Source organism: Lonchura striata, chromosome 7 (assembly GCF_050655825.1).
Source record: "Lonchura striata isolate lonStrDom1 chromosome 7, ASM5065582v1, whole genome shotgun sequence".
Classification (NCBI taxonomy): Eukaryota; Metazoa; Chordata; class Aves; order Passeriformes; family Estrildidae; genus Lonchura; species Lonchura striata.
The window spans coordinates 27,986,829-28,004,401 of NC_140709.1; the positions used below are offsets into that span (position 1 = coordinate 27,986,829).

A 17,573-nucleotide genomic window follows, 5' to 3' on the forward strand; every position below is an offset into this window, starting at 1 on the left:
GCCAGAAGAGTCTTAAAGAGCACTCACACTTTGGGCCTATGAAACACATCCCAGCAGTGCTCCCCAGCTGCCCTTTGCTTGGTGTGGCAATTTGAAGACAGCTTCACTGGTACAATATTATGGTAGCATTGGATTTTCATGCCTACCTAAGGCAGAGAGAGGGGCCAAAAAGAACCAAATCCTGGTTTTATTGAATGTGTACTTCACCTACTGCTGCTGAGATATGAGCCAGGGCCACCATGCTCAGCCCCACAGCAAGTGGTGGAGACCTGAAGACACTGCTCCTGTGATCCCCTCACCTTTTTTTTTCTGAAGCTTCCTGAGTTAGTGCCCTGCCTGAGGCTGCTGTCTAATCCTGTAGGAGTGGGACCAATGCCAAGAAGGCTATGACCTAATGTTTTAGTCTGAACTGAGAGATGGGAGAGATGGCATATCATACAGGAAAGCGCTCTCTAAGCATGCAATTATCTGATAATCTATTTTGGGATAGGAAGAGGAACAAAACTTTCACCTTCTTTGCACTGGGAAGCTGCATTATCCCTTTAAAAACAGGGAACTAAATACATGAAAAATGCTACAGAAAGCAGTGGAACAGCATAGTACTTTAAGTCATGCAGAATTCAGGAAAGGGAGGGGAAAGGGGTCAAGTCCTACTGGTCATGTCAGCACATTAAATTTGGTAAAAACTATTCCTGCTGATTTAAGACTAATCAGGTTTGTGAACAGATGGACTAATTCAGCTTCTTCCCATGCTCCATGGCTGGATTCCTTCATGCATGCATATATAAGCAGCAAAATCCAAGTGAAACCATCTTTTTTCTCATGGCCCCCAGTGTACCCTCTACACGTGCAGGTCACACTGTAGCCCTGTGCCCCATGCTGGGGCCTCTCTGAGCTCCTGCCCCATCCTTGCTTGGGAAACATGCAGGAATTTAACACCTGTGAGGTGGCTGGCCCTCTGCCACACTTGACCAAAGCTGCAGTTTGGTAGGGGTCAGACACACAAACATGCAGACAAGACATCCCTGATCCCTGGAGGAACTGAGGCCCTTGGGAGTGGTGACTGTGTAGTGGCTCAGCCCTTCCCACACGTTCTGTCTCACCTGTGCTCACCAGCAGTGGAAGGATTTGGCAGTCACTGGTGTTACAGTGCCTGGTTGTACTCCTGAGAGCAAGAGCAAACTCAAAGGTTTTCCAGAAATGTATAATTAATCTGTTCATGGGAAGAAAAACATCATCAGTCTTATCTTACAGTTGAGAGAATGACAGAGAGAAAACAAATATTGTAAAGATGGAGGACTCAGTGGCAGAGAGAACTCGGGTAGATTCACTCCTGTGCTCCCTGCTGGCAAACAGCTCCCCACACCAGCCCCTGAGAGCTTCTCTGATTTCTAGTTGTTCAACTCCACTGAAAGCAACTCCAAACGTCTCTAACCCCTTCCTGACATAACTTCCATAGAAGTGATACAGATAATATCCAGCCATTCATGTGGGACATCAGGCAAATCATACCAGCAGAGGGCCCAGAGAAGACTATTCCATTGCAAGAAGCCAGGCACACCATGAAAAACTTCCCAAAAAGGCCAGGCACTCAGTCCCCTCTGTGTTTTTGTTGCTGATGCTGGATATGATTTTTCCACGTGTTCTCCCTCAAGGCTGGATTTTTATTACACCAACTGCCACTTAGTCATTCACTTCCATTCCCAGTGATTTCAAAGGAGCTCAGAGGAAGGTGAGATGAGCTTTTGCTGCCAGCCCCTCCCTTGGTGCAGGAGGAAGGGTGGAGCTGCTCCAGTAGCAGGGTTCTGGGTGCCAGCACCACAAATAGTCCCAACAGCCCAGGGCAATCCAGGGTGCCCCGAATTCTCTCCTCCTGTATTTTGGCACAGAATGCATGACCTTGGCACAGGACATGACACAGATACTAAACAAGGTATGAAAGGTGTGTGTGCATGCTATGGGATTTCTATCCAGCCACTTTGAGTTCTCCTAATGCATCCAGAGTGAGAGCTGTGTAGCATCCCCTCTACATATGAGCAGAGAAAGAAAGCCCTTCAGTCTCTAATTTCATGTTCATTTGTTCCTAACATCAGAGAAGGTATTTTGCCAGCAGTTCATGTACAGACATTAGGATAGCCTTTTAGATTGAGGAAATCAAGATATTTATAGATTTAAATGAAGCACCAAGAGGCAAGCCACTCACCCTTCCTGAAGCAACCCCTCCCTTTGGAGAGGGATGCTTTCCAAAGGCTGATCCTTTGCAGCTGATGATGCTGGGGTAATGGTTTCCATAGTCCCTAACTCTACGTAGTGAAGGCCAAGTGTTGTTTTTGTACAAACATAACCCAAGAGAGCAAAACGTGAATATGCACACTTACACCATTAATATGGGCTTTATGCCCTGCCTGAAACACAAAATACACTTCTCCAGAGCTCAGTGAACTCTGAACACACATTCATAATCTAATGGAGAGACAAACAGAGCATTTAAGGCTGGATCTGAACAAGTATGGCAAATTTTACTGACATGGTATTTAAGGCACTTGAGTTATAACCTTTGCAATAACACAGCTGCTGTTAGAGCAGGACCTTCTCTCAAAGCAACTTACCCACTCTCACCCACCTTTATCCAGGATCACGTAAAATCACTGCAAAATCATGGTCAAAGTTGTTTCATAGCTTTACTCTCTCAGTAATGTGCAACATGAACATAATAGTGTTATTAAGAAGTCAAAAATAACTTAACACAATAACTATATAAGAGTGTCCAATGATCAAACTTTCAGCAATTACTTTTTGTTAACTTCAGAAAATTAGCATATTTGTTAATCAAATTAATTTAAAAAGTAGCTTTTAAAAATAAAAGCAATGCTTTAAATAAATATAGTCTTTTTATAACCATAAAACACTTAGTCCTGTTAAAGATAACACAAATATTCCACTCAAGCACAGTACTTAAACAATTGAAATGAATGTTGTGAGCACAGGTGGACTGGACATCGGGAGGAACGAGGATGCATTGCTTCAGGACATTCTCTGTCTCCTTTCTACAGTGGCACAAAGAGGCAGCCAATTCTCAGAACTTCCCCAAACATATGACATGTGTTAGGATATTTGTAGCAGCTGCACAAAAATGCTGGCAACCTGGTTTTCCCCAAGCTATTTCTCTACACGACACCTGTAGCAGTTCTTCAGCCCTGCTTTTAAATCTCTAGAACAGCATGATTTTAACCACACAAACATTAGGCCAGAGCTTGCTTGCTTCATCCAGCTGACTCCAAAATCTACGAAGAAGGCGGCAAGCAAGACCTGACCTCTCTCACATCTTGCACTAAAGCTCACATTTTGTGAAATCTGGAAAACCTTCCTTTTAATACTGGCATCTCTGGCTGTTTCAGAACAGCCTGAAGGTCACCTTCAGCGTTCATGACCACCAAAGGGTATTCACAGCTCTCCCCATAATTACAGGGCTGGCTAGCTATGGTCATTACTACTCAAGTTAATGCCTATCAGCAAAGACTGTAGCTGTCTTGCAGATCTACAAGGTAGCAATGTTTTGCTGGAATAAATTAAATTAGCTAGTTCTTACATTAGTATGTGTTGTCTGGGTTAACCCTGAAGAGCATTTTGCTAAATTCAGCGAAAAATACACCTCAAATCTACTGATAATCTATCTAGCAACTCTTAGCATTTCATATCCTGTTTACTTGGCTGTAGCTGTTCACTAAAAATCACCTTCAGGGTCTGCAGCAAACCACCACTTATGTCCTCACAAAAACAGCTGTCAGTGAAATTTGTTGTGTTTTGTCTGTTTGTTTAAACAGCATAACAGTAATATAACCTATAAGTAAAATGATAACAGTGGGAGAGTAAAGTAAAGCCCAAAACTGATACAAGTGCTCTCAATTTGTTTTGATCTTCAGACTGAACAGGTCTATTCGAAGATGACAAAGGAATAAATTAGCAAATGGCTAATGTAATGCATGAAAGGGTGTCTACAGGATTTGCATGTGTGCACACACACACACACTTGCATACAGACAGCTTGGTTTCATTAGAAATCTCACTACCAGAGTTTAACTTGGATAAATTAACTGCATTAAAATACTGACATTGTGAGGATTTTAATACTATCACACCCTGTAGAGGGCACTCCTGTGTGAATTTTTAAACGCTTTAAAAAAATAGTTTAGACTTATTGAAATCTGTGACAAATGTGACAGCTCTGCCTCTCCTCACAGCCTCCCATTCTCATCTCCAGTATCCTTCTCCTGTATTGCCTCGAGGCACCGTTTTGCCTTGGCATCTGCCTGCCCACTCCCAGTTTTGCTCAGTCCACACGACAGGCACGCGAGCTGGATCTGCTTCATGTTCTCCAGGGCTTCGTTCTTGGCGTTCTTCAGGAGATCTCCTTGGCCCTGGGGATGCACAGACATGCAGGACAGAGTCAGGGATTGCACACATCACTCAGGACCAAAAGCAGCAATATTGCTCCTGTGTCCCTACAGGTCCCAGGTCCCATCTCAAATCATCTCTGCCCCTGGAAATGGGACTGAAGCCCCTCCTGCAGCTTGGTGCTGGCACAGTGAGGAAGGCAGCAGCCAACACTGGACAGGGTGGGACAGGCACCAGACTCCTCCCACTTCCTCACCAGCATTGGGAGGTAATTTTGGCCTGAACAGAAGGAGGCTGCAGGAGAAGGCATTTCCTCTTCCATAGTCAACAGCAAGGTCCTGCCAGGGCCAGGGCTGCCAGTGTTGGCACATGGCACCTCTCTCCCCAAGCTCCCTCCCTGCTCCCTGGCATCAGATCCCCCATGGCAATGGCTGCATGTTCCCAGCCAGGGGCCCCTTAGGAGCTGAGAGACCCTGATAACCCACCCCTCCTTCCACCTGGATTTGATACCCAGCCTTGGGCTCTCCTTGAGCAGAGCAGGCCAAGTTGTGCCCATATGAAACAACATCATCCCATAGCACTCCAGTAAGCCCTTCTGAACCATTTTGTTTGGGACCTTCCAGAAGACAAATGGGACTGAGATTTCATGAACACGCTGCTTATGTATCTTCCCAGAGCATGTAAATGTGAGGTGACTAACAGGATATCAATCCGATTTGTAACAATCAGGAAAAATGTGTTACATGAAATTTGTATTAAGGAGTTTGGATTCAGAAATGCCAAAATGAATATTTATGCAATATTGCTATCTCAAGTGCTGTGAAGCTATAAGATTCTGCAGCTACAGGATACAAATAAATAAAAGCCAGGAGATGCATCTGGTTATTAAAACTCAGTATCAGTAAGAACTTGAGCTCCTCTTCTCCTAATGTCACCCCAAGTACAGCTTGAAGTACAACACATGATGCAGCTGGTTACACTCGTAAGGAATACCTCCACTGACTGAAATGTCACATTCAGATCCCTGCCACCCAGCCTGATCACCTGCAAATCACAGGTACTTTGATGGGCCTCACAGGATGCAAGAGACACTACAGCAGGACCTTGGGCTCACTGGAGGGGTGACTGATCACTTGTCCCTCCTTGGGCTCTCCAAACAAATCAGATGTGTTGGATGAGTCACAGTGTGACACTTTCCAGCAGTAGAAGCATCTCTGTTCTCCCTTTCCCCAGAGCTAAGAGGAAGGATTTATCCTACACCAATGACCAGAGTTTCCTTTTTGCCAGTGCCTGGCACTGGACTCACAGGGTCTGAACCCCTGTACACAGTGTTCATAACCAAGAAACAATGGTGGCTTGCAAGGCTGCTGCACTGGTAAACACCACGTGGGACACCACGTCATCCAGGGACGACAGCCTGTGCCTGAGAACATGATTGCCTCATCTCCTGGTGTCACAAATTTGTCCCTGCTGAACGATGCAAATCACCATCTAGATGCTGAGAATACAACTCAGTGTGAGAATAACAAAAAGCACTGGGACTGCGTGAGCAGCTCTGTGCTATTTGCTATGAAGCTCTTTTGAAGGGATTTGTGTCTCAGCAGCATGACAGTTCAGGGAATAACAGACAAAGAGCTTGGGATCCAGTCAGCAGGCACAGTGTAGAAAAACAAAACAAGAATAAATTATGCAGCAGATATTTTTCATAGCTTTGAACTTACTTTTATGTCAGAGGTTTTGCTTATGGTTAAAGACAGTAGGCAGGAATTCAAGAGCTCCAGAGCTTCCTGGAGCACCCGGCCCACTTTGGCGTCCCTCCCTGTCTGCAAATGGCAGAGGAATATTGCTGGTGCTGTAGTGACAGAGACAACACCACCAAATAAACAAAGTACGTATCATTAACTACATGATAATGTTATCAGAGTCTCAAGGTTTCTCCTCAATACATCTTCCATCTCTTCAAACTGCACAAATGCAGTTTTAAATAGTTTGGGTTTAGGATTAAATACCCCTGGCTGTTACTTCTCATGCACAAAGGATCAAAGACACTAAAGACTTCACCATCAAACAGGGAAAAATCGGTGTGACCATGCTTTGCAACCTTAACTTCTCCAAGCCAAAACCTGGCACTGTGTGCGCTTGTCCAAGAACAGAAGAATCCCCTCAGTGCAAGAAGCAACCCTTCTCCAGGGTGAGGGTAAAGCTTGGAAATGTTTCTCAGGGTGGCCCACAAACTGTGTGTTTGTCCAGGGACTGAGACACACATGGACGGACGCTATTTGGGGATTAAATACCCCATTTGGGAGACAACAGCCCGAGTCTGCCTGCCAAGACTCACACCTGAAGTCTGCAGAAGCCAAGGGACTTCATACCCCACATGAAACTGCCAAGCCACCTGCTCTCCCTTATACATATTCTGATTTCACATTTGAGTAAACAGGCAATTCAGATTACAGATTTTCTCTGAAGCAACGCACAACATGTCTTCAGGTTCCAAGAAGAAATACACGCCTCCTGAGCATACTTCCAATATTTTGAAGACATTCTTACTTTACAATGATCTAAAAATAGAAGTGAAATTATCAAAATAGTGCAATTCCATTCATGTACAGACCAATTGATTTATGTCTTAGTCTCCTTGTGATTTTTATTTTTAAACAGCTGGTTCATTTGAGCAAGAGGAAGAAGCAAAAATTACTTTGAATCATCTGTCGTGAGAAAATTAATGACAAACTAGCCCTCTCTGACAGAGCTGTCATAATTCTAGAGACACCATTAAAAAAAATCTGTGTGCAATGCTCCGTTTGAAGAGCCATCTGTTTGCTTTGAAAACTGGCTGTGAGCATAATCCACTTAAGAAGAATGTCAGCAAAATTGTGTCAACACCTTAACAAATTAAATACTGGAGAGAAGCTAGAGTAAACTTTACAAGCATGATTGCATTGAAACAACCTTCACAGACCAGTCATTGTGAGCATCTCTGTGCACAGAACCATTCTGCTCACCCTTACAAACAAAGCATCTCTCTTTCAGACAGGGAGAGACCATGACAGTCCACTTCAGCATGTATCCATCTATCTCCCTTCTGCTACTGGTATCATCAGCCTTTCTGAAAATAAAAACTCATGAGAAAGTTTAAACTCAGCATTTGGCAGGACAGTGACTTAAGCCAGAAGAGACTAATCAAGTGTTCTAATAAAAACTGATCAAGGGGCCATTTTCATTTAGCCTTAGGGAACATTAAAAGTCAGGTTTCATACACCTAACTGCAGAGCCTCAGCACAAATTAACATTACAGGACAAATAATGCAGCTTGTCAAGCAACTGCAAGATTATAAGCCTTTACCTTGACAGGTAATTATTTCTTAGAAAACCCTTAATCTGACATGGTTTTAAATATTGTTTAGTTCCTGTGAGAAGCCAGGAAAGGCTTTAAGAAGCACAAGTAGCTCTAGACAGACACTGGCAGTAGCTACAGATGGGACAAATTCCATGGAGTTGTAGGTTCAGTTGTTTTTTTCCAAATCAAATACCAAAGTTTTTGAGTCAAGATGACAGCTCTATATCCAACAGCAACCTACTCTGGGGCTGAGGAAATGAAAGCTGGGTTTGGTCACTGGCACCATTTTGTGTTCAACTTTACAATATTATTTCTTCTATATACATTGCATGTATATTTCTATGGAAATATAAATATATGGGCATGCACACTAATAATTAGTGTTTCTATGCTTTCTAGGAAACAACCTACAACACATAGGCCAGGTTGTGGGGACCATGGTTATGGCACTGGCAGAACTCACATCAGCACCAGGGGCTGCAGGAGGACCCTGAAGGCCAAGAGTGGGCCCATGCAGGAGTGAACTACACTGAAAGTGCCCCACATGAGCACCTTGCACTACTCCTGGTGAAGCAGAAAATCCTGCACTGAGCAATGGGGCTTTCCTGGCATTCCAAACTGGCTGTGTTTCCAGGGAGGCTGAAGCAGTAGCAGTGAAAGCCATTTTCTAATCTGCTGCTTGCAAAAGCAGACAGTTGCTTATCTCCTGAGCAGACGCATTCTCTGACAGCACATTATGGGAGCTTTTCTCTCCAATCCTCAAGAGCTGAGTAAATACAAACAAATAACAAAGGTTTTAACACCCATCCCACATTATGCTCATGATATCACTGTTATTTTTTAACTTATTCTCAACGAGTTAAGCTCTTTCATTACTATTTAATCATAAAGTAAAATCTCCAGAGGATGCCAGTGGATGCCAGCGGGTGGCTGAAAAAGCCAGACACAGTCAAATAAAACAGCCGCAAGCACCGTGCCACTCCACATTTCAGAGGCAACACAGGCACAGAAACAGCACTGACAATCTGTGCCAAGGGACTCCAAATGCTGGAGAGCTGCTCTCACATTGGATACTCTGTGCAGAGGCAGCATTTACTGCAAGGGGTGCATTTTCAAAGTGTCATAGTGGGACTAATTGTATTTAATATTAATAAGGAGGCACACAATTAAATGATTGCATATGGCTTTGAAAATGTAATCTTGGCTAGGAAATAATTAATGAAAACATTAGACTGTTACATTAAACTTATAACAAAAAGCAGATATTTTTCCATGCGTCCTTCAAAGCTAAATGTGGGAACAATTGATTTGAATTTGATTATGATACATTCATATTTCAGAACAGACTACTCCAAAAACATAGTGTTGCTGAATCAATGCAGACTGTAAAAAAACAGCCTTTTCATTATTACCGCAGATAGTTTGTCAACAGCTTTGCTTTATTGTCTGTGACAGAGATCATAATGCACATGTTGGTATGAAAAATTACTGTACACAAAGATTAAACACAATGCTATAATCACTTCTCATACACTGAAAAATAAAGGATTAGAAAAATTAGTTGCACCAGAAAAAAGCAGGGTCTTGGCAAGTGTTACTTGCCAATTTATCTTTAAACCCTTGCACAGCAGAAATTCACTTCCTAACAGGAAAATAAAAAGGCCACAAATATAAAAGATGCCACTTAAACAGCATTCCTTGTGCTACTGGTGTATCAGCTTAGGTCTGGGTTTTGGGCACAGCTTCTCACTTACCAATTGTAAACCAAATGCAAGAGCTTGTTTCTACCTGGCTGAAACTAGCAACGAGTTTGACACTTAGTAAATCAGGTGATCAGACCAAGCGCTTGCTGGGGCCTGAGTCATCACATTTTGCAGGATGTGCTGGTGATTTCAGACATCAAACTGAGCATCTCATTTTGGTATATCAGCATGTTACTGACAGCCTATTTTTTCCCATTTCCAAAAGTAGGGTCTAGCAAAAATTTGCAAGACGGAAACAACTGGGAATCAATTATACCACACAGAGAACAGATCCGAGATGTATGGAAAAGAAAACATCCACCTAGGGAAATGCAGTCCCCATTATATATAAAGTGCTAAATCTCTGTAAGCAAGAGCAGCAAAGCGTTAACTACTGTGGAATAGATTATTGTGTGCAGTTTTGACACAAGGTTACACGAAAAAACCAAATTAAATTATCTAAGGTTGTGCCAAGCACCAAGGTCAGAGCTCTAGGGCTGATCTGCTCAATGCACTGCAGCCAGCAGCTGGGACAACAAGGAGAACAAGGCTGAGGATGATGACAAAGAGGAGGAGATGGATAGTTAACGGGAACAATCTCCTACTAATTCTGTATCTAACCCAAATTATCCCTCATGTCATCTTTTCTCCATTTACTTAATAAATCAGCTCCAGGCTTTCCTGCCTGTTACTGCACAGGGAGCTGAGTGGGTAGAAACCTAAGCTCCTTTTCCCAGGAAAACACCAGGAAGCACAGAACCAGCCCTGACTGCTCTGTATGTCCCAACTGTCCTTACTTAGGGAAAACAATCCCATTCACACCTGATCTTTGCACAAGTCTCAAAACCAAAACCACGCCTGCAAGAAGCACTCAAGGCCATGAGGGTACTCACTGTCTTGCCAAGACACTCAGCCCTAAAGTGACACATCCCAGCAGCCTCCTGCCAGCAAGCACCTAATCTAAGGACAACTGCTGGGACAAGAGCTAAGGAGCAATGATCTCTGCAAGTACCATTTACAAAGCACAGTCTCTTTTTGAGTGCAGCCAGTTGTAAGGGGGAGAGGACAAATTCAGCATTACTCCAGGTGGCTGGGAAAATTCATAAGGTAACTGAAACAATCTGGTCCCATATAAAAGCAGAAAGGTCTCTCAAGGGAAAGTGTGTGGGAATCTGGATTATGGCACTTGCACAGAGACAATTCAGTCATGGCTTGCCCTAAGCACCCAGCAGATCCAGTGGATCAGCCTGGTCCTCCTGGAGACACAGGTCTCTCTAGGTGTTCAGACGCTACAGCAAAGGGACACAGAGGAAGTTAATAAAAATTACAATAGAATGAATAGATAAATAACTAATGAGCAAAGGAAGCAGAAATTACAATGGCACTAACTTGTAACACAGACCAAACGTTCACCTCACTTGTGGCTCGGATGCCATTATACACCATGGGCTGTACACACCCAGTGGATATGTGACTGCAGGTGGTAGTCTGACCCAGGGATGGCTCCTGATGCTAGCCATGTAAATGTGATGTGCTAACAATATTCACATTACCTGAAAACCAGCTCCATCTGTTTTAAATTACTTTTATTTAAACTCCCAAACTAGACGAATCTTACAGTTGTCCAGTATTAGGTCATTCCATGCAAACCCCAAAATTTTACACTGATTTCATTTGCCATTTACATCTCACCCCAAAGGTCTGCACTGGAGAGGATGACCTGAAGGGGTTTACAGAGCTGTTCTGCATGAGCCTGGTCAGTTTTCTAGGAGGTTGGTGACAGTTCATTGCACAGCCAAGCAGTCAACCCAAAGCACATGGCATGATATAAATGGTTGGGAAGAGGGAACACCATCTGTCTCTGATGGAATGGCACTCCCTTGGAAAGCACCCGTAGCATTTCTTGCCTTCTTTTCCAGTTGCAATTACAATCTAAATGGTTGCGCTGGATACCAAGAGACAGCCCCTACTTCACCACATTGGGCAAGGCTCCCCAGTTATTACAAAACTACCAGTCCACCACTTTCATATTCCCAAATAACGTGACACAGCCAAACACAACCCCCAGAGCAGCCTGGGAAGTGGAACTGAACAAACAAGGAGAACCTCAATGAGAACAGTCAGGCAATTACTAAAGAAGCAAATACTTAGAAAACCTTCTGATTCTGGCTGCTGGCCTTGCCAGCATGAGGATATCATTGATTTGTGCAGCCATGGCAACTTAGGAAAGAGGGTCTATATTGTAATTCTCTTACAGGATTTGCCTAACGAGACAAAGGCGAAGGACATACATGGCCAGCTTGCTCTCAAACTCAATTGAGTGCCCGCCCCAACCCTCTATCAAAGCCTGACAAGGAATTAACACCAAGCATTTGTTTGAACACCTAAGTGGCAAAAGCACTTATGTTACATTCTTCCCTATTCATCTTTAAAAAGAACTCTTCACTGAAATCCAGGGGCTCTTGCAAATCACTTGCACTATATGGCTGCTAATTTATTCCTTTGAGCAGGCATTTTACGTATTAAAAAAAAGTGGACTTTTGTTTTTATTTTTGAAATAAATACCTATGCTTCTGTCTCACATGGGGATTTAAATTAAATTATGATATATCAGGCTGTCAAAAGCAATGAATGTGAACACTGACTGTAACTGTGCTTCAGCAGGAATTTGCTTTCAGAAATAATGCCATTAATTTGATATTAGCCATGTGCTGAGCAGTTCAGCTGCCTGTGTGTCTCTCAGGCGCTATGTCAGGCAGTTTGCAAGCACAGACACAAATGTACAGACTCTTGCTGTCAACCCCTCCATGCTAGGAACCTGCCTTTTTTTCTGATGATAAGTTTAAAATAACAGGGTTGGCTGGAAGCCCAGGAGTACACAACTAATACTAAGAAAATCACACATCTCTGAAGCAATTTGGGCACTGTTTATTTTTGAAACACAGACATGAAATGAAAATTGAAGCTGTATGTCCAGGCATTTATTTATTAGTCCTCCTTTCATCACAAAACTCAATTTCTCACAGGTACCAGTACCAGCACTAACTGGTAACTCCAGTAAGGTCCAGAGAGTCCCAGAAAAACAAAACAAGGGGAATAAAGATGAGGCAGAAAGTGCAATTTTTTTTTTTTTTTTGCATTTGATTTTTCTGAGTAAGAGACCAGCTGCAGGAAAAGAGATGTTTTGCAGCTAATGAAAGACCTGTGAAAGACAACCCCCAAGCAAAAGATTTGGTTGGAACCCCTTGCTCTGTGCTGACTCTCTCAGATGCACAGGCTGCAAGCACACAGTTAACAACAAAATCATGTCCTTCATCACAGTGTAGCCAGCAAAATGTCCTTTAAGTTCATCAGAGGCTGGAAAGGGTTTAGTGGCCAACTCTGAGCTGATTGTGTTTTGACTGAAGACAACATGCACCTGTGCTGGTTTGGGTTCTTTTGGAGGGAGGGAGTGTTGCAGCAATGTCAAGCAAACAGTCACTGCTCTCCTTTGAATTGCTGGAGATATACCAGCTTAAAAAATACCTACAGCTGTGCTTAATGCTAACTGAAATTATCTCATCAAGATGAAATCAAATTGTGCCAGTCAGAGCAGATTGTTTGTGGACAGAGCACCTTCAGCATTGCTCCCACATGCAGCTCCTAAGGCTCTGCTCCTTTCTACCTGCCACAAGCCCTAGTGCCTTACCAACTACGTGGTTTGCAAATGCTGCTGGGGCAGTGGCTGCTGGCCAACACCACCAGCTGACTGGGCCATGGGAATCTGCAGAAGCCATCCAAGCTCCCTATTCCTACTCCCCCAGATGGGACAAGGCACCCCTCTCCTCCCTTTATGCTAGGAGCTGCGGGCAGCCAGTGTCTAATCACTTCACAAGCAGCACAGGCCACAGACAACTTTATGCTGATGCAGAAAGCTTTAAACGGAGACCAAAGCCTCCAAATCACATGAAAGTTTAAGTGCAAAAATAAAAAAAACAGCACAAACCACTAAATACTAGGAGGAAACAGGTTTTTATAGGATCCCTGAGCAAATGCTCTGACTCACTTCACACCCCTGTCCAGGGATCAGCCCTGCCATTCAGGTGCCCTGCAGTCACAGGCAGGTTTGCTGGTGAGACTGGACAGTGAGCTCAGTAAAAGCAGAGCTGAGCCACCTTCTCTGCTCATGTTCTGCCAGCCAGTGGTTAAAGAGGCTCTGTGGGTCTTGCACACTAACAGGGCTTGTTTCCCCTGGGAGAATCCCAGCCCTGCCCTCCCAGTGCAGATGTGAAATCAAGTACAAACAGGAGTGGATAGGGTTATTTTTGAAAGCAGAACACTGACTGACCCAGCAGGCAGAGAGCTACTGAAAGGAAGCAACTGATAGGGGAGGAGAAAATCAGCAGGGGTTGGAAACAGGCTTGGGTGGAAGTGAGAAATCTCTGTTTCTGGTTTTTAGAAGGATGAGAATTGAAACAGAAGACCAAGTGAGACAAGCACAAAAATCAGTGGTGCAAGATAGGGGTAGTATTCATTTACAAATTAACTGCTCCAATATGTCAATGAGGGAAACTGAACAAGCATAATTTACAATCCATTACAATACTATGCCACAGAAAATATGAGGCTTTTCAGCCAAACTGATCTCAATTTTTAAGCCATTACTACAGATTGTTGTTATAATACCTCCACAGTTACTGGGAAGGGTTGGAGAATATGAGTTTAGATTATCCAGCATCAGACCACTGAGCTACCCTCCAAAGGAAACTGTCCTCCTCAGGTTGTTCAACTACCACCACCACCAATGCCTGAAAAAGTAAAAAAATCACTTTTTTGCTTTTCTGTGCCTTCATGGGGCTCAGCTCCTCCCCACTGCTACATACACCAGCATCCCTAAGTCACCACCCAATGGAGTGGGAAGGCAGGGAACAGAGTGAGAACTTAACTGTAATTATCACCTCTATTATTACTCTTCAGAGCAATCACAGCATATCAGTCAGGCTCTTCCTGCCAATACTGCCAATACCAGACCTATGTCTTATCTGTAATACAGAGGGTACTGGAGAAAAGAGCTACTAAATATGCATTTTTAACTTACTCCTCTAAGTCTGACTGCTCTCATGCAATTGCCTTTCTGACATCAGAAATGCCATCTTTTTCTTTTTGTGATCTAAAAATAAATAGCAGCTGCCTCAGCACATGAATCACTGGTTTTGTCTCCACTTTTTTCCTCAAATGGAAACCACCTGTACATGGGGAAATGACCCATAAGAAAGTGTCCTTTATCTCGTACAGGTTTCATCACCTGACACTTGAATTCGCAGTTTCCCAATCTGTTGTTCCTACAGTAAAAACTTACTTCCACCCACAAGTACTTGGGCCTTTCGTTCCTCTAGCTCCTGTGCAAAGTTTTTTAAAATGCCTGCTGCATTTAGAGCTTATTGGGTCTACCATGATCTAGGGGAGAATAACTGCAGAGCAAATGCCTGGTCTCCCTGAACACCCACAACTTTCACTTAATGCAGTTTGTGGCTTTTCACTGTTCCACCCATTCCTGCAGACCCATATTTCCAATAATCACACATGTAAACACAGAAGTCTTTACTTCACAGCCTTCTACTGCTAGTGGCTCCAGACAACAAAAATTAATCAATACCACCATTGACTTAAAGAGCATTTTACCTTAACCACAACTCTCTGAATATGTAGTGGTGTGGAAGAACACTTTTCAATGTCAGGAGGCAGTAATGGACTCTGGCATATGCAATGAGAAGGTCATGCCAGCAAATCACTCCCTGCTGGATTCAGAGTTCAGCCCCTATGACTCATACTCACACCAGTAAAGAAGAATTCAAAGGTCCTGGCTAACAATCATATTATGCACATTCTGACATGTGGAGAGAAGATTTCTATCAATGTTTCGGAGGGAGAAGGTGAAGACTTGGCTTTCACACAAAGACATGCCAGCCCCCAGCTTCAACCAAGCACAAGGGCCAGGTATTGCTCCATTATGAAATATATACCTGGATTTCACTGAGGCCACTGACTGTGCCAGGAAAAACCCAAGTACCATCTTAGCACCTGCAGAGGAAGAAGTTCCAATGGAGCAACCAGCAGCTTTCATGACCTCCTGAGCTCCCCTGAGGAGCTATCTTAAATTAGATACCCATTCTGCCACAGGGAGCAGGTTTTGTAGATACTGGCACGTAATTCACACAACAAAAGGGGCAGTCAGCTTGTCATAATTTCTAAGCTCTGGGAAACTGTATGTGATTTGCTAACAGGAGCTGTAAGGAGCTCCAAATATACCACAAGAATAATTTTCAGAAAATGTTGAACCTCTTATTACACACCATTCAAACACCATTTCAGGTGAGTACCAGTTACAGCTACCAGGGAATGGCACAGCACAGATTTAACAATAAGCAGATGCTGGAAAAAAGCAATGTATAAGCAATTCTCTTTTAATGTTCTTGCCACATACAAATCAGTGCCCTGGTCTCTCCCTGATACTCAGCAAATTCAGAAAGTAGCTGTGGATGGAGACTCCGTCATGGAAACCACCATGGATGCCTTAGAAGCAGAGCCCTCCACTCCCTCAGGCTTTCAGCAGCATGAATAAACTTCCAAGCAAGGTAGTGTGGGCCTCAGAAAGGTCTCTCCAAGCCCCTCGGTGAGAGCCAGGCACTGGGGCAGTGGTCCTGCCTTGGGTACTCACCCAGTGCCACCCAAGGGCCCAGAGCAAGGGCTCACAGCCCTGCAGCACTGCCTCTCTGCCTGAGCCATGTGGGCAGGGCCGGCAGCTGCAATCCAGAACACCTGACAGAGGCAGCTGGTCTTCATCTCTTGTTCTTTGTTAGTACAACCATTGACAGATAGAAACAAGAAATGTGTGAATTTCTGCAGAAACTCCTGCTTTCATTACAGCCTTTTTAATTCCTATGAACAAGGTCACATTGTCAGATTGGCACAAACTAGATTCCCGATTTCCATGTCTTCCAGGTTGTGTTAATTAACTCCACTGCAAGTACAGCAGCACTTGATATCCATACTCAGATAAAAACATCACTGTTGCAGGGGAGGGAGGGGGTGGTGGCAGAAGTTGCCTGAGTTCCTATGCCACCTGCAGTTTCTGCCTGCACTCTCTCTTCCTGAGAGTGGTCAGTAAATGCTGACCCAGTTTTTATACCTAAGCAATCCTCCTTCTGTGGGGAATCACTGCCACCCCTCCTCTTCCCACTGCCTCCCCTCAATAGTACCAACTTTCAAGCACAGTTCTGCCAAGCACATATGTGCAGGAGTAGCTGCTTCTCCTCAAAAGATTAATACCTTCAAGAAACTTGTGGACTCTACCTGCTGATTTTTCAAATAACCTCTTCATATGTGATAATTTTGTTGCTGCCCCAAACAACTTTCAGAGAACAAACTCTCTTCGTATTCCACCTGAACATTATTAATTACTTTTCCAGTTGCAGAGGCTTTGGACCGGATGACACACCCCATCAGGAGAAGCTGGCCTTCACACCAAGGTGCCAGGCTGGTAGAAAACAGTGATGTGAGCAGCACAGATGGGACTCAGGCTGTGATGAGTCTGTCCCAAAGGCACAAGCACATAAGTGCCAGGTCCCACACAGCCACCCCAGGGCAAAGATGGCACAAAATACAGAGGAATAGCTCACAGAAACTGTACCTTGGTGAGGGACAGTGTTAGAGCCATGCAAAGCTTAGTCTAAATCAAGGGTGGGGGTCACAGGTTCTGACAATGGCATGATTCAGATGATACAACCAGGGCAATGCAGAGGGAATAGGATTTGAGGCTGGGGAGCAGAAACAGTAAAAACGGAGATGACAGTGAGGCCCAGAGAGGTAATGGAGTTAGGACAAAACCAAGCAGAGGGCTTCACTGAGCTGCCAGCCTACACAAGACAAAGAGCTGGGCATCTATTTTGCCTTTCCAACATCTTGACAAGCCTCCATTTGTCAAGTGACACTAAAAGTGGTTTTCTATGCACAGTATCTCAGCATGCCAACCCTTGGCTGGGCTCAAAGCCCATGCTGCTGAGGTGGTAATAGGTAGTAAAGGCTGGAGAAAAGAGAGAAAACTCTGTGTGCTCCCT

General features: G+C 43.9%; 1 protein-coding gene across 2 annotated transcripts in view; it reads right to left on the minus strand.

Moving 5' to 3' along the window:
• PLCL1 (phospholipase C like 1 (inactive)) overlaps nucleotides 1-17,573 on the minus strand; it is a 225,521-nt gene that overhangs the window by 41,304 nt on the left and 166,644 nt on the right. The window contains exon 6 of one of the 2 annotated variants that reach the window (XM_021555431.4): nucleotides 2,663-4,418. The exons of the other annotated variant lie outside the window; for it this stretch is intronic. Within the exon in view, the coding sequence (XP_021411106.1) occupies nucleotides 4,236-4,418 (183 nt within the window). The 3' untranslated portion in view covers nucleotides 2,663-4,235. Of the gene's footprint in view, nucleotides 1-2,662; nucleotides 4,419-17,573 lie in introns of those variants that run through there. 2 annotated transcript variants of the gene reach the window in all.